The 11,873-nt window shown below is 36.7% G+C and overlaps 1 protein-coding gene across 3 annotated transcripts in view; it reads right to left on the bottom strand.

Annotated features, from left to right (window-relative positions):
• Positions 1–10,797, bottom strand: part of LOC135090175 (disintegrin and metalloproteinase domain-containing protein 10-like) — a 72,144-nt gene extending 61,347 nt beyond the window's left edge. For all 3 annotated transcript variants that reach the window (XM_063986604.1, XM_063986602.1, XM_063986603.1), the window contains exon 1: positions 10,611–10,797. In XM_063986604.1, the coding sequence (XP_063842674.1) occupies positions 10,611–10,671 (61 nt within the window). In that variant the 5' untranslated portion in view covers positions 10,672–10,797. The remainder of the gene's footprint in view (positions 1–10,610) is intronic.
• Between the last annotated feature and the right edge of the window lie 1,076 nt (positions 10,798–11,873).

The raw sequence follows: 11,873 nt of genomic DNA, 5'->3' as shown, positions 1-11,873 counted from the left end.
GAGAGAGAGAGAGAGAGAGAGAGAGAGAGAGAGAAACTCTCAAATAAAACTTTCAAAACCTTCCCTCCTTCCTTCCTTCTCTCCCCCTTAAGAGTTTCCAAGAGGACTGGAGGGGGAGGGATTGGGGGGAAAGAGGAGGGAGAGGGAGGGGGTGAGAGATCTTACTGGGTCACACTGGGTCACCGGGGGTCATGACGCAACACAAACAAGGTCACGAGAGGTGCTAGTGTTGCATCTTGGGTGTAGATACAATGGGGTGATGGGTATTTTGTACAGTGATGGGTGTTTTGTAAGAGTGATGGGTGTTTTGTAAGAGTGATGGGTGTTTTGTAGGAGTGATGGGTGTATTTTGTAGAAGTGATGGGTGTATTTTGTCGAAGTGATGGGTGTTTTGTAGGAGTGATGGGTGTATTTTGTAGAAGTGATGGGTGTATTTTGTAGAAGTGATGGGTGTTTTGTAGGAATGAAAGGTGTATTTTGTAGGAGTGATGGGTACTTTATAGGAGTGATGGGTACTTTATAGGAGTGATGGCTGCATTTTGTAGGACGATGGATATTTTGTATGGGAGTGATAAGAACGTAAGCAAACAAGGGAAGCAGCAAGAAGCCACCAGGCCTACACGTGGCAGTGCCTGTATAAAACATGCCTGCCTATTTCCACTTATCATCCCTCATCCATAAAACCATTTAGTCTTTTAAAGCTCCCTAATGTCTCAGCACTAACAACCTGATTACTGAGTCAATTCCATTCATCAGCCACTTTATTTGAGAACCAATTCCTTCCTATCTCCTTCCTGAACCTAAACTTTTCAAGCTTAAACCCGTTATTTCTTGTTCAATCCTGATAACTGATCCTGGGAATTTTGCTTGTCACCCTTGCTATAACCCCTATACCACTTTCAGACTTGTATCAGGCCTCCTCTTAACATGCACCTAACATATAAACACAAACACCAAGGCTCCATCAAGACGTCTATCAGGCCTCCTCTTAACCTGTCTCTGTAAGGAAAGTTAATTTAAAAGCTTCAGTCTCGTAAGGAACACCCCTAACGCCCTGTATTCTTTTAGTCATTCTCCTTTGTACTGATTCTAATAGACCTGCAACCTTCCTGTAATAGGGGAACCAGAACTGCACAGAATAGTCTAAATGTTTTGTAGGTGTGATGGGTGTGTCATTTGTAATATAACAGCTAGTGGTCATTGTAGATTAAGCTGATATACTGTAAAAACTATGCCACTAGCTTCCTCTTCCTCCCCCTCCTACTCCTCCTCTTCTTTTTCTTCTCCTTTCCCCACTTCAAAGTAAAACAAAATCTACAATAACAAGAGAGAGAGAGAGAGAGAGAGAGAGAGAGAGAGAGAGAGAGAGAGAGAGAGAGAGAGAGAGAGAGAGAGAGAGAGAGAGAGAGAGAGAGAGAGAGAGAGAGAGAGAGAGAGCACTTCAGTATCCTTCCTTTGCATGACGAATATTTTTTTCCTCTCAGAAATAAACCCAGGACAAAACCCAAGCAATATTTTTTTGTCTCTCTCTTCCACTCCATTTTCATCCTTACAAACATTCAAAACAAACACTCACACTAACATTTTCACATAAACCAACACTGGACATTTTTTCTTCCAAACATAAATAAACTAAACAACGCATTTTTTTTTTTTACCTTTTCACTGCCTTTTTTCACTGTCACAAACATTCAAAACACACCACCCACACTAACATTTTCACATAAACCCACACAAGGTGATTAATTTCCCTCCCATAACATAAATAAGCCTTGCAACTCATTTTCTTCTTCTTTCACTCCCTTTTTTCATCCTTACAATTATCAAAACACTCACATACTAACATTTTCACATAAACTAAGACAAAACAAACCATTTCTTTTCTCCCTCAACATAAATGATGCAAGCAAAGCACATTCTCTCTCTCTCTCTCTCTCTCTCTCTCTCTCTCTCTCTCTCTCTCTCTCTCTCTCTCTCTCTCTCTTTGCAACCATTTTAATCTGACATAAAATCATAAACCTCCATATTAATAATTCCACATAAACCAACAAATAACAAACCATATTTCATCCCCAAACACAAAACAGCAAAACAAACCAAACAACAATATCTTTTTTCCACTCTCTCTTTCACTCCTTCCCTTCTTTTTACCCTGAACAAAATCATAACAAACTTTCCATCCATCCTTCCATCCATCCATCCATCCACGCTGGTATTTTTACATAAGCCAGCGCGTGACGAACCTACTATTTTTTTTTTTTAGCCCCGCCACAGAAAATACAGCTGTGACATTTCCCTGAGCAGAACAAGGCCACACGTCACGCACCTTTCCTCTCCTCTCCTCTCCTCTCCTCTCCTCGCTGCCTCAGAACAGCTGCTACTACCACTCCCTGAACCTCTGACATTTGAGCGATGAATAAATAACATCTTAGCAACCAGTGAGTCTTCCTACTATAGAGGTAGTGGTGGTGGTGGTGGTGGTCTGTAATACCTTAGCTACCTGTGATTCTTCTTACTATAAAGAGAGGTGGAGGAAGAGGAGGATGCTGTGGTATAAAAATAACGATAAAAAAAAATAAGAAATAAAAAAAAGGTTCAGGTAATGTATTATTCTTTGTATAGGTATTCGAAAAGAACAAAAAGGAATAACACGATGATGAAAATAAATATCATAGGTATGGAGAACAAGAACAAGAACAAGAAAAAATGGCATGGCACAGATATAATAAAAATAAACAAACAAATAAGTAAATAAATAAATAAATAAACAAATAAACAAACAAATAAGAATGACACATAAAATTCAACATTAGTCACCAGATGGAAGAAATAATAATAACACTGTAATAAAATAAACAAAAATAAATAAAAATAAAAACAAAAATGAAAAATAAAAAAATATATATACAATACAAACCAAATATGGAAAGACCAATGAAAGCCACCCAGACAGACAGACAGACAGACAGACGGACAGCACAGCGTAGCACAAAGGAAGCCACAGCACCTGACCGCAGCACCAGCACACCAAGCAGGGCACCACAGAAACCCACCAGATGACACACTCGGCAGGGATGTGCTAAATGTGTTGGTTCTTTCTTTATTTAATTATTTTATTTTTATTTTAGTTATCTGTTTTGTATTTTGATTTATTTGGTTTGTTTATTCTTTTTTTTTCGGTTTTGTTTTGATTTATTTATTTATTCATTTCACTGTTTTTTTTTATTTTACTGCCTCATAGATTTATTTTATTTATTATTTTTTCAGATTTTCTATTTTATTTATTTATTTCTCATTTCATTTTTATTCCTTATTTTATGTCATTTATTTACTAATTAATTTATTATCTACCTATTTAATTATCTGCAAAACCATGACTCTGAGAAAACAGCAAAAAAGACATTATTCATTTATTCACCTCATTATATCTTTTCATTAGTTATCCATCTATCTTCATTTATTGTTCATTTATTTACTGATTGACTTCAGTATATCTTTTCAGTAGTCCATTTATTAATAATTTATTTACTAGTTAACTTCAATATATCTTTTCAGTAATTATCCATCTATCTTCATTTATTATTCATTTATCTACTGATTCACTTCATTGTATCTTTTCATTGGTTATTCATCTATCTTCACTTATCACCTAACTTTTCCATTATTTTACTTACCTATTTATTCTTTTCCTTTATAACTATTTACTTTTTTAATACAGAGGAGTAAGTGAGAGTAACCTTATAAGTGCCAAAAGACCACTGCTCTATTTCATCGTTGTTATTTCACCGTTCTATTTCCGTCCCTCAATACAGCAATACAGCATCACAGCAGCCATGAAATAACAAGGTGTGGTTTTCTTTCCTAGTAATGGCCTTAGAGAGAAGCTTCTATTGTTTTGTGTGTTTTATCTATTTCTGACTGCCAAAGATTGCTGTTCTATTTCAGTAACTTCATTTTACAGAGCCAAAATGAAGTTGAGGGAGTGTTTTGCTTTGTGGGAAGATTGTATGAGTGTGTTTACCTTTCTCTCTCTCTCTCTCTCTCTCTCTCTCTCTCTCTCTCTCTCTCTCTCTCTCTCTCTCTCTCTCTCTCTAGCATTTTTTTTAATCTACTTAACGCTGGTGTTCTATTTCTGTCACTCCAGCTAATTTTAGAGCAAATGACGACACAACAAGCATTTTTCTTTTTACGAAGCGGTATTTGAGTGAACTTTTGTTGCTCCCTCTCTCTCTCTCTCTCTCTCTCTCTCTTTCGTTCCCTTTCTCTTTCGCATTTTTTCATACTGCCAAAGACTGCTGTTCTATTTCACTCACTCCAGACAATTTTGCAAAGCTGAAATGAAACCAAGAGGAGTGTCTTCTTTTTTTAGGAATGGCATTTGAGTGAGCTTTCGTCTCTCTCTCTCTCTCTCTCTCTCTCTCTCTCTCTCTCTCTCTCTCTCTCTCTCTCTCTCTCTCTCTCTCTAAAAACACTAAAGATTGTTGTTCTCTTTCAGCAACTTTAGTTAATTTTTGGTCATGGCTTTTGAGTATCTTATCATAACTTTCCCTCTTTTCTTTCTTTCTCAGCTACTCCATACAAGTACATCTACACAAGGCCATTAGCTTCCTACATTATGCAACTGTCCTCACCTCCCTTACCCTGAGCCCTGATGTGTGCAAGAAGGAAGAAGACTACAGGACGAGAAGAGTGCAGGAAGATGAGGTTACAGGACAAGAAGAGTGCAGGAAGACAAGGTTATGTGAGAGGGAAGAGAAAAAAATACAAATCTCTAAAAAAATGTGAAAATTAGTAATATCCTCTGCATATTTTACTTCTCATTTTAATTTTTTTTTCTATTTTTTTGCCCTTGAAGATGTGTAAGGAAAGTACAACAGACAAAAAAAACATATCATGGTTATAATGACATTTACTAACCCACCCCTAGTTTTGAGGACTAACCCCCTTAAAAGAAGAAACGAAAAACGAAAAAAAAAAAAAAAAAAAAAAGGATGCGTACAAATCCTAAGAAGACAAGAGTAGATACATCCCCATTTGTTCCCCTTAGCCAGAAACTCTTATACAGAAAACAAATAAACTAACACATCAGTAATTATGTGTGTGTGTGTGTGTGTGTGTGTGTGTGTGTGAATAAATGGTACAGAATGGTGATGATAAGTGGAAATATGTACACAGGCAAGATGTATACAGGAGTTGCCATGTCTCTGTGGGCCTGATGGCTTCTTGCAGCATCCCTTGTATGCATTTATTTATTTATTTTATTTTTTTATTTTTTATTTATTTTTTTTTTTTTTGGAATATGTCTCTTAATTAGGCACTGGATGGAATACAATAAATAAATCAATAAAATCTAGCAAAAAATAATTATCAATACATACTCAAATTATCACCATTATGACACACACACACACACACACACACGAGGTTGTCTGCATACATAATCTCAAGACACACAAAAAACATGCACATAAAAACTACAACCAGATTAGCACACACACACACACACACACACACACACACACACACACACACACACACACGATCAATCATATAAAAACTAACATCAGTATTTATAAGGTTAATACATATTCTCTCTCTCTCTCTCTCTCTCTCTCTCTCTCTCTCTCTCTCTCTCTCTCTCTCTCTCTCTCTCTCTCTCTCTTTGTTCCACATTCTCAGGTTAACATGTCAAGTTTTCATCATGACCTGCACACTGTACTTGTTTTGCTTCAAGTCACTGGGGGAAAGTTCAAGCCATGCCCTGAGTGTGTGCCTCAACATTACTTGTCTCTGTGTCTGTCAGCCTGTCTATCTCATATTTTAATCATCCTGAAGGGAAAGACACAGGTTACAATTCTCTCTCTTGAAACACTTTATTGTATTTCCCATATATACATACATTATCAAACCAAATATGGACAAATGTTTTCCAATATCCACCTAGTCTTTCTGTAATTATATATATATATATATATAAATAACAATATTAATTCTCTCTTCTATTTTATTTCTGTAGCAGTGGAAACATCCTTTGCAGTGCTCACAAAGTAATCAAAGCAGGGAACCCTTAGCTAAAAGGGAGATAAGGCTAATCTCTCTCTCTCTCTCTCTCTCTCTCTCTCTCTCTCTCTCTCTCTCTCTCTCTCTCTTACATTTTAACTGAACATCCTTCATTTTTGACATCTGGTTTTGACTCTGTTCAGGGACTGGCACCTCAGTGGGCCTTTCTTTACTCTAACTTTGTTCCCTTTGGCTGGTGCCCCTCCTACATAAACAAAAAAAATAAATAAATAAAAATAAATAAATAAATAAATAAATAAAGATCTTTCTCGCTCTGTCTTGTGTCTCTGCATCACGCACACAAAAATACACGACACCTTGAAACATGCATTTCTTTCCATCACTACATTCAGCACAGCACCCTTTCATCACTGCAGAGAGAAAGAAAACTATGACAAAATAATATTTTCTGTCATACTTATTCCTAACAGTGTCCTCCCCTTCCATGCCCATCACTCAGCACTGCCAGTGTGGGAGTTGCCTGCTGTGACCCTGTGTGACCCTGTGTGTATCAGTGTGCACAAAACTCTAACAAACTATAAACTACTGTTGTACCATTGCTGTTTAACTGGTAAGACACAGCAGCAGAGATTCACAGAGGGCATCACTTCAAACCATTCAAAAACCAGCAAATTCTCCAACAGTAACTATTGATAAACTTGTTAATAGTGCGTTAATTGAACCTCTTAATATGATGCTACCCTAATACATTGTTCTTCCTGCTGGCATGACAAACAAACGAGCAGAGGAACATGATTCGACTTGTATCCAAAGCCCCCACAGGCCAGTACATGTAAGGAGGGTGGGGGAGTGATGGGTTGGTTTTGTTTCAGATAGGGGTCAACACAGGCAGGTCACACACTCGCAATGCTAAATGAATGTGGAAGTGTTTAGGGGACTTTACATTTGCCTCTTCCACTGTCGACCATTACCAGATACAAGCCAGGACCACCAGTAGCTCTCTTTTCCTATCCTTGCTTCTTTAAAGATGGGTATTTTATGTGGTTTGGTGTTTTAGTCTTGTTTTAACTCATTTCTTTCTCTTGGTGACTGTACAATTGCTTCTCACACTCTCAACCATTACAGCTCAACCATTACAAGCTATGTCCACCAGTACCTTGCTTTCCCTACCCTTGTTTCTTTACGGATGAGTATTTTATGTGGTTTTGTGTTTTAGCTTTGTTTTGACTCATTTCTTTCCCTTGGCATGGCTCCGTAAGAAATGAGTAATGAAGAAAAAAGGAGATAATGTTACTAGTCAGGTTGTGGGTGATGAATGTCCCCGTGCTTTGTTTTTCAGTGCCTGCTCTGCAATTACGCTACTGTGTCTTGATTTTTCCTCTTTGTCACGTTCTATCAAGTTACGTCAAGCTATGCTGTGTTCTGTCATAATCTGCCATGTTTTCCTAAGTTCCATCATGTTCCATTCAGCTCTATCACGTTCTGTAATATCCTCTTAAGCTCCATCATGTTCAGTTGAGTTTTGTCAAGTCTCATCTAGCCCCACCATGCTCTCATGTTCCAATAAGTTCTGTCACATTAAACTAAGTTCTGTCAAGTGCTGCCACTCCATCACAACAAAGTCTAAGCCTCACTATCAACTTCTCTTCCTCCAATACACTTTCACCCACTCCTTCACTATCCCTACTTCAAAACATCCTTGCTTTTCACTCTCTTCATCCATCTTATTGCACCTTTTTTTTTTTTTTACGTAAGAGATGTTCTGATCAAGGACAACAAAAAGGGCTGAAAAGGAAGGTCCCCTGAAGATGCCAGCCCCCAGAGAAGAGTCAAAAGGATTACCCAGAATTAACAGAAGTATCTTAAACTCTCCTTCTTGAAATATGATCTCAAAGGCACCAGTTCCCAAAGAGTGGTCAAAGGCATTATCCAAAATTATATAAGAGTCTTGAAACGTCCAACTTGAAAGAACTTAAGTCAAAGGTGCAAGTCCCCAAAGATTACAGACAAAAAAGGATTATCTAGTATTATAAGTGTCTTGAAACCTCCCTCTTGGAGCAGCTGAAGTCATATATAAGAGGAAATACAGAAGCAGGCAGAGTTTCAGTGTTTATCAGTGAGAGGAAGAGGAATGAATGACCGAGTGATAATACAAATTGTTAAGAGGAAATACAGAAGCAGGCAGGGAGTTCTAGTTTACCAGCAAGAGGAATAGGAATGAGACTGGAATGAGAATGTTAGTTAAGAGGAAATACAGAAGCAGGCAGGGAGTTCCAGAAATTACCAGCAAGAGGAATAGGAATGAGACTGGAATGAGAATGTTAGTTAAGAGGAAATACAGAAGCAGGCAGGGAGTTCCAGAGTTTATCAGCATGAGGAATAAAAGACTGGGTGGCAATATAAAACATTAGTTACTTATAGAAGCATTATTATCCCCTCACAACTACAAAGGATAGATAAGAGCTTGGATAACAGACTGAGTAATAACATCAAGATGAGTCAGTGAGTGTGTCCAAATAGGATACTCACCTACTCACCAAGAAAACAAGGGAGGGATGTAGTTGAGATTGTGTGTGTGTGTGTGTGTGTGTGTGTGTGTGTGTTACCATTTCCTTTTAGCCTTATCAGTGAACCCCTCATTACCTCACATGTCCCTTTTAAACAGGAGTGTGTGTGTATGTGTTACTTCTTTTCAATCCTACCAGCCAAACCCTTTCTCCGAGTGATACAAGCCTTTGAAAAATGGACACTTAATGAGGAAGAGATAAAAGGGCTTCAGATTAATTGGCTTTCTGCTAATAATACAATCTGATCCAAGCTTTTCACTCTATCTTACGCATCTTACAAAAATTCAAGCCTTCCGTTGCAGGACCATACAAGTAAACAAGTACATACCCTGTCTTTTATTACTACGTTAACTGATATTTCAACCCTCCGTCAGTCAAAATATACGACTGTGTTATGTGCTATGGTATTCTTCTCATTATCTTTCTGTCCATCTGTCCCTACCATATCTTACCTAAGTTTCCTAACCATGATATTCTTTCTTATTCTATCTGTCTGTCTGTCTCCTATGCAAACATTTAATCTAACTTTCCAACTCATCACTGTCTTAATTTCTCATCTTACTTGTCACATTCATAATTTCATTCTCTGCTTTTCTCCTTTTCCATACTTGCACTTAACCTAACCTTCCTAACTGAGCATCGCCTTCATTTCCCTTCTTAATTCTCATCTTCATAACTCTCTCTCTCTCTCTCTCTCTCTCTCTCTCTCTCTCTCTCTCTCTCCATATGAAAACAAGAAAGGAAGAATGAAGCAAAAAAAAAAAGGAAGCAAGGAAAATAAGGATGAAAACCAAGAAAGGAAGACGTGATAAAAGGCAGAAAAGGAAGAATGAGACAAAAAAAAAGGAAAGAAAGGAAGATAAAGATGGGAAAAAAGATGAAGAGGAAAACAAGGAGACAAAAAACAAGAAAGGAAGCAGAAAGAAAAAAACTGAAGGGAATGGAAGACATGAAGGGAAAAATGACAAAAAGTAAAAAATGGAAGACATGAAAAGATAAGAAAAAAAACAAGATAACGATAAAAAAAAGAAAATAAACGACAATATGAAAAACAAGAAAAAATGCAAAAACAAAAATAAAAAACAGGAATAGAAAAAAGAAATGGAAAGCAAATAAAGGAAAAATCTAAACTCTTACATAACAAAAATGGAAAAAAATGCCAAAACAAAGTAAATATAGGTTGCATAAATAAATAAAAATAAATAACAAATATGTACATATAACAAATAGCTGAGATACAAACAATAATAAATAAATCCACACATATCAGTGAACAGTGAGGAAAATAATGACAATACAACTGGAGAAACAGGAAAAAGGAAAACTAAAGAAGAGATGTGATGTGAGAAAGATGAAAGGGAAGAAAAGAGAAGGAAAATAAAGAAGACATTGAAGAAATTACCGTAAGACTAAGAGGCAAAGGAAGAAACAAAAAGGAAGAGAGAGGAGGAATAAGTAAATAAAAAATAGAAAAAAAACTGAGGAGAGGAGGAATAAGTAAACAAATAAATAATAACTGATGGAAGAGGAAGAAAGGAAGAGACAAACAAAACAAAGAAAAAAATAGATAAACACATGAGAAGAAACACGTGAAAAAAAGAAAACAAAGAAAGAATAGGATGAAAAAAAAAAATGAAAACAAAGGGAGGAGACGCAAGAGGGCGAATAAAACAGGAGAAAGAAAAAGACAAAACAAACTTCGGAGGACAAACAAATAGACAAGCGATATGCAACACAGATACACGAATGAAGAAAGTAAGAAACACGAAAAACACAAAAAAGTCACAAAATCCAACCCAGCCTCGCCTATTTGACATTTCCTCTTATTTCCCTCATTTATCAGCCTTTCCTTCGCACCCGGGGGGACGTGGGGGGCGGGGGGAGAGCACACGAGCCCACCGCCACGGGGGGAGGGGGAGGGAGAGAGAGAAAAGGAAGAAAACAAGGAAAACAGTGATAAAGGGAAGGGAAGGAGCAACAACAACAATGGCCAACCACATATTCCTCTTTTTCGTGTCTTACCTTCAGATTCCGGCCATATTAGGACCACCAGGTATATTAAAGTGTAGCTCCATATTCCCATGTTTATAGGCACTAGTTAATTCCCTAGGGGTGAACATATAGTCCGCTATGTACACTAGAATAAGACTAAAGAGCCGCAGCACCTCCTCTTTGTCTCCACCATCATCACAAACTGTTGGGTCTCGCCGCCACTCGATGACGTCACGTGTTGCCTGTGACGTCACGCTCCATCTTGCCACTCCCAGCGCCATCTATGGACGGATTTTGGAACTGCTTTTGTCTCTATTGTTTTGTTATGGGGTTTCGTGGTGTTTTGTTAATGCTTATATTTTTAGGGTGTTTTTTTTTTATAGTTATTTCTTTTGTTTACTTGTATATTTCCTTCGAGGGATTTCTGAAGTATTCTCTCTATCCCTTATTGTTCTTTTGTGATTGCTGTGTAGTTTTACGGTGTTTTATTCGCAATTTTATTTTAATGGAGTTTTTTTCGTAATCACATCTTTTATTTACTTACTTATTTGTTTGTTTATTTATCTGTTTTAACTGTTTATGCCAGCTGGTGTCATCTGTTGGATATTTATGGAACTATTCCCTCTTATTGTTGTTTTGGGTTTGTTGTGTTGATTGCGGATGATTATCTTATTTCTTAGGCTGCTTTTACAATTATTTGTTATTTTTTATTAGTTATTAATTTTATTTTTATCCATTTCTATACATCATCATTTACATCAACCAACCCAGTAATGAGTGATTTCTCTCTTCAATTTATTATTTGTTTTATTTGTGAGTTTATGATGTGGTACAGGAATGTTTTATTGTTGTCTATTTTTTTCTTTTTTTTCAGTTTTTAGTATTACTTATTATTTATTATTACATCAGCTTATGCCCTTATGTCCTTTCAACCACTTTCCCATTATTATGTATTGTTTATGGTTTTATTTATTTATTTTTTTTTTAGGATGTTTTATTAGTGTTTGTACTTTTAAGGGTGATTTCTGTTATTTTTTTTTTCTATTTCATTTTATTTATTTATTTATTTATTTATTTATTACTATTTATTATACTGATTTATTTATTCATTTTAGAAATTTACACTAGCTTCTGCGATAATTGCCATTTATTGGTATCCCAGCCCATCTTGTGATTTTGTCCTCGTTCAAAGTTTCAGGGGGTTTTATCATAACATCGCGCGCGCACGTGTGTGTGTGTGTGTGTGTGTGTGTGTGTGTGTGTGTGTGTGTGTGTTTCTATTGGTAATGATAA

Source organism: Scylla paramamosain, chromosome 34 (assembly GCF_035594125.1).
Source record: "Scylla paramamosain isolate STU-SP2022 chromosome 34, ASM3559412v1, whole genome shotgun sequence".
NCBI classification, from domain to species: Eukaryota; Metazoa; Arthropoda; class Malacostraca; order Decapoda; family Portunidae; genus Scylla; species Scylla paramamosain.
The sequence above is the reverse complement of the archived record's forward strand: the minus strand, read 5'-3'. Positions and strand labels throughout refer to the sequence as shown.